Here is a 17,027-nt window from a genome sequence, read left to right as displayed (position 1 = left end):
TTTGCAAATAAATGCCCTTACCAGCTTTTAAATTTTTTAATCATCATCATAATAAAATATAATGCCATCCCCTCCTCCTGACCAAGCCTGGTTCCCCATTAGTTTTTCCATAGATCCTAAATACTAGATTTCTGCATACCAATGAAAAAAGTGGCATGTTATGCCCTCCCTCCCTGAAAATCTAAACATAGTGGCCTATATCATAAATGTTCATTTTCCCTTGAAAGGACATCACTGGAGGGAGGCAAATTAACTTCATGTTAAAAATCATTAACTCATGGTGGCAAAATTTGGTTATGTTTCTTGGGGCACCTGATGAACACAATTAAACTTAAGCATGTGTTAATCACAAATACAGGAATAGTCTGGCATATTAGGACTCTGGAGACCAGGGTTCAAATCCTCACTCAGCCATGGAAATTCACTAGGAGTGGAAATTGTAAAATCACTCTTTAAAAACATATACTTTCTTTGAAAACCTAGTTGCTGTAAGTTAATTTTGCATAACTAATTAATCACCAACAGGCTTCTGACCTTTTTTCTCCAAAGTTCAGGTATTTATTTATTTCAAAAATTAGAAGTATCAAATTTTCTAAACTCAAACACAATAACAATTACATAAATGCTAAAAAGGTCTACATCTCCTTTTTGCCAACCGCAGGAGAAGCCGTCCTGTGCCTCCAGCGCTGCCTGGGGACTATACTGGAATGGATGCAGGAGAACGGGCTCAGGCTGAACCCGGACAAGACGGAAGTGCTGAGGGTGGGCCCCCCCACAGTCGGGGATTTGGGTAACTCCCTCTCTTTTGGGGGGGTGACTCTCCCTGCTAGGGATGGGGTACGCAGCTTGGGGATCCATCTGGACCCGGTGCTCTCCATGGAGTCACAGGTGGCATCGGTGGTCCGCACCGCCTTTTTTCACCTTAGGCGGATAGCCCAGCTGCGGCCCTACCTGGAAGTGGGGGCGCTCACCACCTTAGTACATGCGCTCGTAATCTCAAGATTAGACCACTGTAATGCGCTCTACGTGGGGCTTCCTTTGAGGCTGCTGCGGAAATTACAGGTGGTGCAGAATGCGGCGGCCAGACTACTTAGTGGAGTGAAAAAATTCCAACATATTTCGCCCACTCTGGCCGCATTGCATTGGCTGCCCATCAGGTTCCGCATCGACTTCAAAGTGCTAATGCTTACGTATAAAGCCCTAAACGGTTTAGGGCCTCGATACCTGGCGGAGCGCCTTCTCCCACCAAGTTCTACCCGGGTCACACGGGCGAGCCAGGAGGTGAGGCTGAGGAGCCTAACGCCGAGGGAGGCCCGGAAAGAGAAAACAAGAAATAGGGCCTTCTCGGCGGTGGCTCCTCGCCTGTGGAATAACTTACCTCCTGACATTCGCGGAGCTCCCTCGCTGGGCACTTTTAAGAATCTATTAAAGACCTGGATGTTTCGGCAGGCCTTCTCATAAGACTATTTTTGATTTTCTTATTTCTTTATTGTCTTTTTTCTTTTACCTGTTTTTGTAATTTGTTGTTTTATTCTTATTGTATTTTAACTTTGCTGTAAGCCGCCTAGAGTAGTCTTCGCGACTAGATAGGCGGGATATAAATAAAATAAATAAATAAATAAAATAAATAAGGTCCTAAAGGGAATCCTGTTGAAATAATTTTCAAAATATATTTTACATGATAAAATATCATTTCATTTTCCTCCTTCCATTTCTCAAGACTGCATGGCAAACAGCTAAGGCAGGGAAATATTTAATAAAAAGCGGCTTTATGCTCAGACATAGTCTGCTTTATGTATTATACTTACCTACTTACTTGAATAATCTTAAAAATGAAAGCTTGTGAAAGCCAGTTTGAACAGTCCTCTGAAGATGCTGGTCACAGAGACAAATGCAGCATGCATGCTTGAATTAACATGCTCTGACAGGTCTCAAAGTCAACCTAGGGAATTGTTCATTGCAATTCAGTGTATAAGTTGTAACAGAATCAGGATTTAGAGAGCAACAATGTAACAAAGGAGCACAGCTGAGTTAATTGAGGCAGCTGTGGGACAACCAATTTGACTGGTTGAACCAAGGATAAAACTAGCCAAGCTTGCAGAGACAAACTGTTGGGTAGTTTGGGTAGTTGGGCTGTTGGATAGTTTGGGTGGATTGTTGTGTTGCTGGTGATTGCTGTTGCTGTATATATTGCATCGCTGGATGAAGACTTGCCATATTGCAAGGAGAAGATCCTGGAGGAAGACTATCTCCGTGGTGAGAGGAGAAGACTTCGTGGATGCTGGACTATTTATATTGGTAACAATACTTGGTTACTGAAACTGTAATTTACCATTGCTAACTGAAGAACCACTGTGAATGACTAGGACTGTATAAAGACCAAGAGAAGCTGTATTTACCCTGTATATATGGACTTTAATGTAAATAATACTTTCAACACTACAACAGTGTCTGTTTGGTTTCATCTCTGGGCAGTTCACTTCACCATTACGCCCCCTGGTGTAGTCTGGTAACGCAGCACCTCTGTCAATTGGTTATGGGCCCAGACAGCGCACCAGACTGCATCCAGGTATAAATTTAAGAAGTTATTGGAGAAACTGCTGAACAGAGAGAGCCAAGTAGTGTGTGGGCTACAGTCTGTGGTAAAAATGGCCAACGAAATGTCTATGGCTGGACTGTGCATAAAAAAGTTGAATGGGGAGAATTATGCAACTTGGCAGCAGAAGGTTCAGTTGCTATTGCAAAAGGAAGCATTATGGGACATTGTAGAAAATCCCCCAGCAGTCCTAAATGAGAGGAAAAAGAAACTAAATGCAAAAGCTCTGGCTATTATTGGGTTAACTCTAGAAGACCGTCTTCTTATCCACCTGAGAGGCCAAAACTCAGCAAAGAAGGCATGGGAGGATTTAAGGAGACTCTTCGTAAGAGATAACGTTGGAAGCCAGATTCAAATTGCCAGAAAACTTTTCTGAACTAGACTGCAAGCTGGAGGGTGTATGCTTCAACATTTAGAGGTTATGAAGTCAATGTTGATGGATTTACGAGAAAAGAACATCACATTTACAGAAATACAAGAAGCATTTATTATCCTGTCTTCATTAGATGAGTCATATGATCAGCTGGTGACCAATTTAGAAATTCTTCCTCAAGCAGAGCTAACAGTAATTAATATAACTAGCAAACTGTTGGAAGAAGAACAAAAGAGAAAAGATAACAAACAGCTCCGAGACTCCAAACTCACTAATCACCGTGATAAGCTGAAAGAAAGTGAGGAGGAGGGGGACACAGCTGCAAGCATTCATTCTGGAAAACGCTGTTTTTCCTGTGGCTCAAGAAAACATCTGATGAAAGACTGTAAATTTAAGAAAGCAAAAGAAAAACAAACCAGACGCAAGAGAGAAACACTAAGCCTGACTGAGGAAATTTATAACTCTGAACAGGGAGAAGAGTGGATTGTCGACTCTGGAGCAACTGCCAGCATGTGTAAGAGTAAACAGCTAATATTTAACTACCAACCTGTATCCAACCAACAAGTATGCTTAGCAAATGGTGTTAGTGCTAAGGTACTGGGAAAAGGTAAAGTGAAATTGCCTTATATTGCTAGACCAATAGATGTTTTACATGTTCCAAAATTGAAGCATAATTTACTTTCTGTGAGTTCATTAGCAAAGAATGGGTTTGTTAGCACTTTCTATGAGGAGAAATGTGTAATAACTAGCAAGAACAATGAAAAATTGAATTGCTATGCTAGAAATAATTTATATAGACTAAACTGTACTAAGGCTAACAATGTCTATGAAAACAAATGTATACACAAAGATTGTATTCATTTATGGCATCAAAGGCTAGGACATGCAAACTACAAAACATTGAGAAAAACAATTGAAAACTCAGTAGGAGTTAATTTAAAGCAATGTAATGAATATGTGAATTGTCAAGCTTGCCAATTAGCCAAGAGTAAGAAAGCTCCTATAATGAAACATAGTGATGTACAAGTGAAAAATATATTAGATTTGGTATCAGTTGATGTAATTGGACCTAAAAGTGCATCATTAGGAGGAGCCAGATACATTCTCTCTATCCAAGACCAAAAGTCCAGGTTTGGATACTGTTATCTCATGAAGGATAAAAGTACAGTACATGTAGAGTTTGAAAAATGGCTCAAATTTGTAGAGCGCAAAACAGGGAAAAAGGTTAAGGTGGTACAAACTGACAATGGAACAGAGTTTACCAATGCCAAATTTCAAGCAATATTAAAGAAAAATGGCATTACTCACAGGAGAGCCGCTCCCTATACACCTACTCAGAATGCCTTTATTGAAAGAAGGGGCCAAACTCTGCAGAATATGGCTGAGGCAATGATTAGGGGGAGTAATCTATCAGAGAAATATTGGGGTGAAGCTACACTTTGTGCGAATTTTTATATTAATATTCTTTGGCACAGTGGAATAAACAACATACCCTACACAGTTTGGACTGGGAGAAAACCAAATTTAAAATTTTTACATGTATTTGGATCTCCTGCATGGGTTCACATCCCAAAAGAAATAAGGAGAAAGGGAGAGAAGAAAGCCAGGTTGATGTATTTCCTTGGATACCAGCAAAATAGGAGAGCATTTAGGTTTGGGTTGCCAAATACCAACAAACTTGTAATAAGTAGCAGTGCTTCATTCAATGAGCACAGTAACTGGGACAAAATATGTAAACCCCCAGAAACAATAATTAAATTGCATGAAAGGAATGAAAGTAGTGAGGATAGTGGAGAGGATAGTGACTCTCAATCAGAGCAAGAAATAAAAGAAGAGGTAGAACCTGAGGAAATGCAAACTGACAAAGAAATTCCATCCAACTCAGAAAGGAGGGAAACTCTCGAGGAGGATAGAGAATTACCTAGGAGGTCTAGCAGAGAGAGAAAAACTCCTGACAGGTACAAGCCTGAGACCTATTATTGTCTCAATGTGGCTGAACCAGAGACATATAATGACATATGTAATATGCCTGAGAAGGAACAAATAAAATGGAAAGAGGCAATGGAGAAGGAGTTAAATTCATTAAAACAACTGAAAGTTTATGAGGAGGTAAAACTGCCTGAAAAATCAAAAGTAATTGGTTCCAGATGGGTATTTAAAAGGAAGGTGGATGCCGATGGTAATGTGAGGTATAGAGCAAGGTTAGTGGCAAAAGGGTATGCACAAACTTCAAACGACTATGATCAAGTTTTTGCACCGGCTCTAAGACCAGAGACATTGAGATTTGCTTTAACCTATGCAGCCAAGCATAATCTCATAACCAGGCATGTTGATATAGAAACAGCCTATTTATATGCTGACCTGAAACACACAATTTATATGGAAATTCCACCAGGTATTGAAAGTGAGGGTAAATGCTGGATATTGAAAAAAGTCTATATGGTCTCAGACAAAGTGGCCATGAATGGAACCAACATTTAACTAAAACTTTAAAAGATAATGGTTTTGTGCAAGGAAAGGCTGACCCTTGTTTATTTATAAATGAGAGAACACAAGCTATAATATTAGTATTTGTGGATGATTTAGCCATATTCACTAAAGATAAGAAAGAGGCTGAAGAAACAATCCAAATGTTAAAGAAACACTACAAATTGAGAGATTTAGGAGAAATAAGTAACTACTTGGGAGTAGAGATAGAAAGAAGTAAGAAAGGATTTAAAATAGCACAAAAGAGCAAAATATTAAAACTCCTAAAACAGTATAAAATGGAGGATTGTAAAGGGGCAGCAACTCCCATGAACATAGAGTTTGAGAAAGAAGATATTAGTGGCCCGGATTGTGATATTGATGTATATAGGTCACTGATAGGCAGCTTACTATATTTGAGCAGATGGTCAAGGCCAGATATCTCTATAGCTGTAAATTTGCTATCTAGGAATGTGAGCAAGCCGAATGAAAGGCACATGCAATCAGCAAAAAGAGTACTTAGGTATTTAAAGGAAGCACAAAATAAAAAGCTAAATTTAGAACCAGTGGGAGAACTGGCTATTACTGCTTATGCCGATGCAAATTATGGTAGTGATTTAACAACCCGAAGATCAACATCAGGCATGACTGTGCATTTGGGAGAAAGTTTGATAAGCTGGAAGACAGCTAGACAGAAATTTATATCGTTGTCTTCTGCCGAATCTGAGTATGCAGCATTATCTGAATTGTGTACAGATCTAGTATTCTATAAACAGTTAGCACAAGATCTGGGATTGAATATAAAAACACAAATAAAGGTTTTTGAAGATAATCAAGCTGTCATACAGATGGCGAACTCACCAAATGTAAAAGGCAGATCTAAACACACAGATATCAGGTACCAAAATGTAAAGCAAAGTATAGAGAATGGTTTAATAGAACTGGTATACTGTGGAACAGAAAACAATAAAGCTGATTGTTTGACAAAAGTATTGGGGCCAACTAAACATAACAAAGCATGTGAAATGTTGGGAATGATATGATGTATATGAATGTAAAAAAGAACTCTGTATATGTTCAAGGCAATGTACAATGTATGTTACAGAATTGCTATAAACAATTGGAGGAGATTGACAGGTCTCAAAGTCAACCTAGGGAATTGTTCATTGCAATTCAGTGTATAAGTTGTAACAGAATCAGGATTTAGAGAGCAACAATGTAACAAAGGAGCACAGCTGAGTTAATTGAGGCAGCTGTGGGACAACCAATTTGACTGGTTGAACCAAGGATAAAACTAGCCAAGCTTGCAGAGACAAACTGTTGGGTAGTTTGGGTAGTTGGGCTGTTGGATAGTTTGGGTGGATTGTTGTGTTGCTGGTGATTGCTGTTGCTGTATATTCTGCATCGCTGGATGAAGACTTGCCATATTGCAAGGAGAAGATCCTGGAGGAAGACTATCTCCGTGGTGAGAGGAGAAGACTTCGTGGATGCTGGACTATTTATATTGGTAACAATACTTGGTTACTGAAACTGTAATTTACCATTGCTAACTGAAGAACCACTGTGAATGACTAGGACTGTATAAAGACCAAGAGAAGCTGTATTTACCCTGTATATATGGACTTTAATGTAAATAATACTTTCAACACTACAACAGTGTCTGTTTGGTTTCATCTCTGGGCAGTTCACTTCACCATTACGCCCCCTGGCGTAGTCTGGTAACGCAGCACCTCTGTCATGCTCTGTGTGCCCTTTCCTCCTCTTCCTCTCAGTCCCTCCTGCCCCCACCCCCACCCCCAGCCTGAAGGTCTGGATAGTTCAGATTTCCCTTTGATATGTTGATTTGCTCTGCTTTAACCCTGGCCTGGTGGTAAATCTTACTAGTGTTAAAAAGCTGATAGCTGTCTTCCTGTTTTTGAGTGAGCGATCAATGTGTGCCATTTGTCTCCACAGATTGTCAGAGCAACAGCCTTAGTTACGTTTAACTTGGGGAAAAAAACATAGCCCCCCTCCCCCCCCCACTCCTCGCTGGTCACCTGGCCTTTAGGAAACGGTTCGGCGAACTATTATCAGATTTAGGAAACGGATCGATGGAACCGGTGCGAACCTGCTGAATCCCACCTCTGGACGTTTCTTTCCAAAAGGTTAAGAACCAGTGATATAGATCAGGGTGATGAAGTGACAAAAGTGTTATTAATTCCCAGTGATACTTTTATTTCACAAGAATCTGGAACAAACATATCTCACAATCTACTTCTCAGGCAGTGCTCCCTAACAGCTCTTTTTATCCCCATCCCTTTTACTGGGAGGATGAGTCAGGAAAACTTTGGTGTTGCTGTTGTTGTTATTGTTATGTGCCATCAAGTTGCCTCTGATTTATCGCAAGCCCCAAATGAATAACATCCAGAATTTCCTATCAGTCCTGCTCAGCTCTTGCAAACGTTAAGTCCATGGCTTCCCTCCTTGGCTATGCTGCTCATTGAATGACTTTGACTTAGACCTTCTTTCTCTGGTTGACAAATCTCATGGAGTTGCACACGCTGATCAGCTGACCCGATGTGCACACTGATCAGCTGATAGGCCTACACATGCGTAGAAACAGCTGGCCCAGCTCTTCGAAGGAAAGCTGGGCCACTGTCACTGAAAATAGCAGTGGTAGAGAAGAGGAGGTGGTGGAAGGACCAAATAGAGAGGTGATTGGGGCAGGGGTGGGGCCAATAGCTCAGAACATATTGTTATATTCCTAAAAGGGAAGTGCAAAGGTAAATGGGGAAGAGGAAAGTAAGGTATCTTGGCCAGGCAGGATGAAGTAATATGAGTTCCTGATTTCTGCCTTGAAGCAAGCATCTTTCACAAATGTGACAGTTGACAGTTTTCTTTGTTTTCCTAACTTTGGTATTTAAGTGAAATCCAGGCACTGTTTGCCCCATCTCCATCTCACCACATCGAAGGCTTCTTGCAAGGCTCGCTTCTGACAGAGACGAAAGACCATCTTTCGACAGCACCATGAAGACATTTGGCAGCTTGCTCCTTGTGAGCATCATGATCCTTTTGGGTGAGATGCTATGCCGTACACTGGAACAAGATATAGGTGAGTACAACATTTGTCTGCTTCCATTTCAGTTTTCCTTAGCGGAATATAAGAACAATTACCAGTTAAAGTCCAAATTCTGTACCCTTAAGAGGTGTAACAAAGAACAAATAAATGTAACCTTTTTAGCTTTGGAGAGGATAGATGGCTTCTAATGATGAGTGATTTAAAAACACAAATAGCTTAATAGAGGGGATTAAAGATCCACAATGAAATTGTGGAGTTTGTTGTCAAATGCAGGTACCTTGGAATTTGGGTGAATGAACAGAGGGATTGTAGCTATGCAATAAAGGCCAATCTTTAGACCTTAAGAAGGTACTGTAACATGCAAGAAAAATCTCAAATGTCAAAAGCATAAATTGTCTGTTGCTGTGTTCTCTCATTTCTATTGTACGGCTATGGAATCATGGACTTTAACACAGGCAACTATAAAACAAGGTAAGAGCATTTGAAATAGAGATTTATTCCATAAAAGTGGCCAACAAAGATGTACTTAGGGAAATAGATAAAGACTGAGAAATCATATTAATTAATAAAATGCAGAGAGCAAGAATGTGTTAGTTACATCATGAGAAGTATAGATTTTTACCTTGTATCGCTGCAAATATACTACATGTGAAAAGAAGTACAGGATAGAAAGGAGTTTATTGGCGTCACACTTTGGCAGATGGGTCTGGATGCAACACAAGCTAATTGTTTGGAGCTGCCACATCCAAAATCAGAATAGCCACACTAATGGGATGATGGCCTTGAAAGCAGGATAAACATGGTTGTTTCCTAATGCCACACTGAATTATTATTATTATTATTATTATTATTATTATTATTATTATTATTATTATTATTATTATTATTATTATTATTATTATTATTATTATTATTATATGATTGTAACTGCATACTTCTTACATGGAACACTTCATAAATCTGTGTCTTCTTTTTCCTGCAGACAGGCCTGATATCTGCCCAGCAAAACGATGCATATGTCTTCGTTATCAACCTCCTGAATGCAAAAATGATTCATCTTGCACAGGAGGGCAGATTTGTTGTTTTTATTGCTGTAAAAGGCGCTGTGTGGACCCAAGAAAAGGTACTTCACATGGAGACTTACGGCCTATCCAAATGGGTATATAGATCAACATTGGGATCGCTGTGGGTATGGTTTGGCCCAAACCAAATTATAGAGTCCATGCATTTTTCTACTTAGAGGCACTCATCTTGCTCATTTAGGAACTGTCCCGCTTCTCTCCTGCACAGCGATGGGGCTTCTAAGTTTGTTTGTTGTATGATTCAATGGACTTCTGTTCATCTCACTTTATAACCTGTGTGGACGGCTAGATGGAGCTGTGGGTGGCATTAGCTGAGGTGAGAACCTGTGACATTTTAAGTGGCTTGCGGCATTAAAATAGAGGATGGAGAAACCCCCTCCTCCATTTTTGTCTTCTTTTTTTCTTAATATTTCCCTAACTGATGCAGGACTATTCTAATATCAATCTAGGTTGATGCATTGCTCTTTCAATACGTCACTTTCTTTATTTAACAACACCAAAGGAAAGTCACCGTGGCCCACACAAGGCAGCGCAGATCCAGCAGAGCCCAGCTGAAAAGGACAGGAAACTGGGGGTGACCCCCCCTTTCATCTCCCCAACCTTCACCCCAATATTTTCCTCTCACACTGCTGCCATCCTCCACTGCCATTGCTGGTGCCTCCTTTCTCATGAGTAATACAGGGAAACCTACACATGAGCAAACCAGGTAAACCACACAGGAGAATAAATATATTGAGTGTAAATGGAAGGATCGCTCAAATGAGAGATAAAATCGGTCACACGGAAGATAAGAACCTTTTGAGTGCGAAACACACAGCTCCGAATTCCCGTCTGGATGGTCTCTAAATTATATGTGGGGTGTGATAAATAAAAACCCAATATTCTGCCCCAGTTACATTATTTGGTTGGCTTGCTAGTTGGCTGGTTGGCTCATAGAACTATCAGTGGAAGAAATTATAGACTATGTAGAAAAAAACTGGTAGTTAATGCAGAACAGATGAAAATAATCATTTGAACAACCTAGAATAAATACATAGAATTCACTGTCAGTGTTCCAAAGCCTGCCTTTACTCACAAAAAAAATACATTGCACTCTATTTGAAAATGTATAATTTTAAAGAAATGCAACTAAAAGCAAAAGCAAAGTATGCTGCTTATATACTGCCCCATAGCACTTAAAGCACTCTTTGGGTGCTTTACAATTTAATTATACAGGCTATACACTGCCTCCCCCAATTCCACCCACCACCCAGTCAGCTGGGTACTCATTTTACCAACCTCAGAAGCTTGGAAGGATGAGTCAACCTTGAGGTGGTTGTCAGAATCCGCTGGGACTGAACGCTAACTGTGAGCAGAGCTTTGACTGTAATACTACAGTTTAACCACTGCACAACGAGGCTCTTTTAGAAATGTAAGGATTTGTTGTTGTCGTTGTTGTTTGTTTTTTTAAGAAAAAATCATACCTACAAAATAGGTATATAAGTAAAAATTGAAATAATATTGAAGTGCAAACTGTGAAGGCATTACAAAAACTAGAGATTCAGATGGCGCAGAATTAGAACTCGTTCGTGTCAGAGATGTGCTAATAAAGAACATGACACTGTATCCTGGTATCTGTACTTTTCACAATTGGATACCCCACCCCCACCTTCATGGGGCCACAGCAAAATTTCTAAGGAGGCTCAACAGGAATGTTCAAGAAAGAGTTGCTGAGTTCAGGGTAAAAGTGACTTAATCCCACCAGTGTAGACCCCCAAAAGTCTCTCTACACCTCGAAATAAACTTGCTATCATTCAAAGGAGAAATGGAGCAGCTGAGGTATGTTCCTTGGAAATGAGAAGAGTGCCCCCCATAGAAACAATCAGAAAAGTTGTCTCTCCCCCTTCTCCCCCACTTCCATGTTATAACCATGGTGGTATATTGACCTCTATAGGCCTGTTTATATGCCGTGTTGTCATTCTTTATTACAGAAAAACCGGGAAGATGCCCTCGTTTTCCTGAAAAAAGATGTTTCCCAATCGAGCCGGATCAGTGCGAAGTGGATGATCAGTGTCCCCTTGCTGAGAAATGTTGTCCTGGATCCTGCTTTCGCCTTTGTGTAAATCCGCTAAAAAGGTTACTGAATCTGAAGCTGCAAAACTTTAAGTAGGAAGAAATATTAAATGCTAGATGCAAACTCTGCAGATTGTTGAAAAAAGGCTTCGGGGGGTTTTGTGTGGGTTTTTTTAAAAAAATGTAACATTGTATTTTAAGTATTTTAACTGTACAGTAATCCTATTGGTATTCACTACAGTTTGTGTAATTTGCTGCATCTCTTTGTGAGTAGAGGAGGTGCCAAGGTGCATCTTGGTTGCATCATGAGGTGCATGCTTGGACACATAATGGAGAGGCGCACCAGCTCATGGTCAGCCATTTATGCCAATCTCAGGCACACAAAGAGGATTTTACCTTCTATTCCCTTTCAGTAACACTTTCGTCTAACATAAACAGCAGAAGACCTGCCACCAGCTTTCAGCAGCAAGCCATTCTACCGGTGCTCAAATTTTGCATAATTTCTAATGAAAGCATTAGGGCAAAAAATAACACCTTAGTATAGCCCATATAGCCCCCAGGCGTGCACATTGCCCACACACTGCACATTGTCTCCCTGAATCCTAGAATGTGCAGGAGAAGAGTCGTTTAAAGTGTTTAGTCGATGACTGAGTTTTTTCTTTTCCTTTCTTTAAGATATTCAAAATTCCTGACAAGCAAGTCCTTGAACTAATGGTGCTCTGGAAAAGAAATCACCAACTCTCTGACAACTTTGCAAGACATTCTGGCATAATACTAACACCGGTGCAGTCAAATATTCTCTCCTCTTCCCTTGCCCACCCTAGTTTCCTTCAAATCTGAGCTAAAAGTACAGTGAAAAATAGTTCATTGTCTCCTCTGCTAGCTTGGGGGGGGGGGAATAAGGGATAATTATAAATAAACTTTGTTTATGCAGCAGCATTTCAGTTGTAGTTAGTGTCCTTTTTTTAAAAAAAGATTACATTATTATGATAGCAGAGATACAAGAGCAACTGAACATCGATATGGCCAGAAGATACAGCTGTTGAACTGTTCTAATACATAGTTCCAACATGCTGACCAGGTTCTCAGGGTCTTCAGAATCTTTTTTCCTTGTTTGTTTGCAATAGAAATTTGCCAGTGGGAAACATCCATTCCACACACACCCCCATGAAATACATTAAACACATGCTTAGGCAAGAGCCCCTAGACTGAAGTTGCAGTTTCTGACAATGAATCTGCATCCACACTCTTAGGAGGGATGGAGATATAGAAAACAGAGAGAACAACCAGCTGGACTGCCTGTGGTTAGGAAATATAGGATTATCTCCTATAGCCAGATCTCAGTTATTAATACTGAAGTGGCCACCTCAAGTGGAGGATGCTACGGTGATAAGGTAACAGGTTGTTTATTTGTTTGTTTGTTTGTTTATTAATTCAATCAATCAATCATTTATCTGATATACATACCATCCCATTAGTGCAAGCGCTACTCTGTGCGGCTTACAGGTGAAAACTAAGCCCCACAAGGCCCCACAGAACAAATACATTCAGTAAAATGGTGATTTAACAGCCTCGGTCTAAAATACATCCAAAAAAGAAAATGATAATAAAATTAACATTAACAGCATTCTGGAGGCTACTGATATGTGGCCCATCCCAAATTCCAAAAAGAAAACTCGAGCTTTCCTTGGACTAGCCGGATATTATAGGTGATTTGTGCCCAATGTCAGCAAAATAACTGCACCTTTATCAAATTTGACCTGAAAGAAACAAGCGGAGAACATCTCATGGACTCCAGAATGCCAGGAAGCCTTCGATCGTCTGAAGACAGCGCCGACCTCAAGGCCTGTTGTTGTTGCACGGGACTTTGACAGAGAATTCACCATTTACACCAATGCGTCATACGTTGGGCTTGTAGCCGTGCTGTGCCAGTCAGATGACAGCAGGACTTCACATCCAGTAATGTATGTGAGCAAAAAGCTCCAACCTAGTGAAAGACATGTATCTACCATTGAGAAAGAATGTTTAACCACTGTCAGGACACTACAGAAACTAAAGCTCCACATGTGGGGAAGAAAGTTTGTTCTCTGCACCGATCATTCACCTTTAAAATGGATAAGGACTATGCAATCGAATAATAGTAAATTGACCAGATGGGCCCTGATACTACAGGACTTTGATTTCAAGATCAGAAAAGGGTCTCTGAATGTGGTTGCAGACTCTCTGTCCCGAAAGCCTAGTGATTAGAAAAATTCTATGTTGAGTGCAAATGCTTATAACTGTGTTGATTGTCATAAATGTTTAAAGTGATAAGTTAGACTTAAGAAACATAATGTTAGAGAGGAAAATTTAATATAAAGCATTTATAAGTATTTGAAAAATATTGTTAAACTTACATGTGTTTAGCTGTTTGTTTATGAGGGCAAACTGGTAAGTTTCCCCTCATAAAGCAAGCTTATTAAGGAGGGAGGAATGTAGTGATCACCCTGCCTATGTATGGGTGTATAGGCATGCACTAATAAGAGTTGTTGGGAGGCGGAGCCAGTGAAACATAAAGGGAGGGGTGAAGCAGATGGGAAAGGCAGATAGTGGGGAGTTGAAAAGCAGTTAAGAGTGTGGAACTTAGAGTTAAGTGTGAAGTAAGTTATTACAAAACTGCTGAAAGCTTTAACGTCTTTTAGGAATCTACTCAAAAGAAACTCAAGATTTGAATTGTACTCAGTAAACTTGGTTTTGTTAAAAGTTACATGCATTATTTACTTTCCGAGTAAATAATGTTGATAGAGATCAAATGGTGGCTTCGTAAATAGGAATGTGGACTTACATTAGTGAAATAATCAAGGGGCACATCACAAATAGTAGCTAGTTTTTTTGTTTTGTTTTTTAAAGGAGTCATAGGCTCTCAACCACCTTAATACTCCCCAAGATAATTCTTTTCAAAACTGGAAGTGGACCTCCAGCTGCTTCTGGAATTGGGTTTGGTTTTTCTGTTCTTGGCAAACAAAATAGGATCTCATAGGAACAGAACTGCCACAGTTGCCCTCAGTGTGTTTTTCAGACCCACTCCAGTTATCCACAGTTAGCAAAAAGGCACAGTTTACACCACAGAATATCCACATTAAATTTTACCCAGGCACTGCCTTTAGGAGGCCATTAGGGACATTCTCCCCCTTTGACATAATTGTGGATCCATGAATTGGGTATTGATTTTGATTCACTGTTGCCTCTGGGTTTAGTTTGATCTTTTGTTGCTGTTGTGTTGGTTGGGTTTAAGTATTTATGTGTTTGTGGGTGGTGGGTAGTTGATTTCTGTTGTTGTTAGCTGCCCAGAAAAGTACCTGCTCACTAGATTAAATGAATGAATGAATGAATGAATGAATGAATGAATGAATGAATGAATGAATGAATGAATGAATCTGTACAAGTTAAATAAAATGTCTCTCAGACTGGGATAAAGTCTTACCCCTCTTTCTCCCATTTCTAACCTGTTCTTTGTGAAAGATTACTGGGCTAAACTGGGATTCATATCCAAATGTCCTTTCAAAATATGAAACTGCTTCTGCTCAGGAAAGCTTTGAAATTCTTGTTTCAAATACTGTACGAATGAAAGCCATTTCTCTGCTGGAATATATCTTTGGCTTTTTAAAGGGGAGGCAGTGGGGGGGGGGAGTTAATAGAAGACTTAATTGAAATTCCCAGCCAGGAAAGCACCATAGCACAAAAATTACCCTTGTAAAATAAACTGAGATTTTTTTTAAAAAAGTACTGTAACAAATTAGACTTGTGCTAACTTTCCATATCAAAATTGGTTGAACTCTGCCACCACAATCTCAATCACCACCAGATTATACTATGTACTGTAGTTACAAGTACAGATTCTGCTAGTTACAAGTAAACCCAGGAGCCATTCTAACTCTACATACAGTATCTTAGTTGTTTGGGAAACAGCAACAGTGAGACAGCACTGAAATCTAATGGGGGGGGGAAAGAAGGTGGCTAAATGAGGAAGAAGAAAATGAAATACATGGAAAATCTTGGCTGACGTATAGAATGCTAAGCAGCAGACACTGAGTTGGCCACATGAGAAGGGAAGGTCTGAGTGTTCCTCTGTAAGTGGGTTGTATCCACAGAGGTTAAGACTGAGCACTCTTGAAATGTTTCATTATTGCATCAGCTCAGCTGTCATGTTGCAACTGAAATAATGGCAAAAAGTCAAGAAAAATTCTCCTCCTCCCCTCCTTGGACTTCTGAGAATATATATAAGGATATAAACAAAGCTACCGTACGCCCAGAAAGACCTGTAAAAGAACTAGCCTCTTCAAGGAGTATGAAGGCACACAGTTTCTTGTTCTTTTGTGGAGTTCTGATGCTGTGTGATAATCTGACATCAGCAGCAGTGATCAATAAATTGGGTGAGTACTGAGTGTAAACTGCACCTTTCCCAGTTACAATTACAGTAAATGTAAGTAGAAAATGCATTTGGTGCTGCTCCTTGCAGAAAGTAACATAAAAAGCATATTAAAAGCCATTCAGAATATTTCCTCTGAGAACAGGACAACTTAACAGCAAACTTTTATGCATGCTTACTTAGAAGTAAGACACACAGTGCTCAATGTGTCTTATTTCTAGGTAAATAAGAAGAGGATTGCAACCTAAAGATAGTTCTTGAGTTCCTGAAGAATTAATAAATAGGGTGATAAGGACAGAGACACTTGGAATGATGTTTTGTAACTCCTGTAAGGAACTGATCTTCACTTGAAATACAACCGAATGGTGAATTTTGATTAGGGATGGTGTCATTTTCATGAGGCTACTTGTTCCTGTGTAAAGATAGTATGGGAACTGTGTTTGCTCTGTGTGGGAGTGGGAGAGGTAAAGTTTTAAGAATTGTTCGGAAGTGACTTTCTTTTCCTGAAATGGTGAAGCCCCTGATTGATTGATTGATTGATTGATTGATTGATTGAGTTTAAAAGCCTTAACACCCATTGTCATGTGACTCTTTCCACAGCCTCCCAGTTTTCTTCTGGCCCTTTGGTTTCTTCCTCTAACGGGTCTCCATGCGTATGTCTTTCACTGCCCATCTTCACTATGAGAAGATGAAATGGGCAGTGGAAGAATGGCTGGAAAGAACATGTGAGACCGCAGTGAGAAAGGCAGGAAGTCTTGACTGCCATTACTGCTCATCAGTGGCCAGTGCGATTCCCCCCCAAATTTAAAAAGAGGTGCGCCATGCATTCTCCTTGCATATGCAAACCTAGCAGAAGCCCTCTGCAATTGATTACAAAGGAAAGTTTGCGGGGGGGAGTTCATTAGCAATTGTAAAAACCAAGCCTAATTAACTAATTACCTTATTTCATCTATGAATTTCTATGGCCCAGGTCTCCCAAATCATAGTTCAAC

The 17,027-nt window shown here is 39.9% G+C and overlaps 1 protein-coding gene across 4 annotated transcripts; it reads left to right on the top strand.

Annotated features, from left to right (window-relative positions):
* Positions 1-7,612: 7,612 nt before the first annotated feature.
* On the top strand, positions 7,613-13,228 carry LOC110076760 (WAP four-disulfide core domain protein 12). Of its 4 annotated transcripts, XR_012086166.2 has the most exons (6): positions 7,613-8,128; positions 8,340-8,526; positions 9,476-9,616; positions 10,025-10,281; positions 11,546-11,690; positions 12,303-13,228. XR_012086166.2 is itself a non-coding variant. In XM_078392590.1 (5 exons), the coding sequence occupies exons 2-4, from the start codon at positions 8,442-8,444 to the stop codon at positions 11,675-11,677; spliced, it is 354 nt and encodes a 117-aa protein (XP_078248716.1). In that variant the 5' UTR covers positions 7,614-8,128; positions 8,340-8,441; the 3' UTR covers positions 11,678-11,690; positions 12,303-13,228. The 4 variants fall into 4 exon arrangements, 3 of the variants coding, with proteins under 3 accessions (XP_078248716.1, XP_072853037.2, XP_072853038.2); XM_078392590.1 differs by lacking the exon at positions 10,025-10,281 and having other exon boundaries at positions 7,614-8,128; positions 9,480-9,616; XM_072996936.2 differs by lacking the exon at positions 10,025-10,281 and having other exon boundaries at positions 7,614-8,128.
* The last annotated feature ends 3,799 nt before the right edge of the window (positions 13,229-17,027 follow it).

The sequence above is a fragment of the Pogona vitticeps genome, chromosome 4 (genome assembly GCF_051106095.1).
Source record: "Pogona vitticeps strain Pit_001003342236 chromosome 4, PviZW2.1, whole genome shotgun sequence".
Classification (NCBI taxonomy): Eukaryota; Metazoa; Chordata; class Lepidosauria; order Squamata; family Agamidae; genus Pogona; species Pogona vitticeps.
The sequence above is the reverse complement of the archived record's forward strand: the minus strand, read 5'-3'. Positions and strand labels throughout refer to the sequence as shown.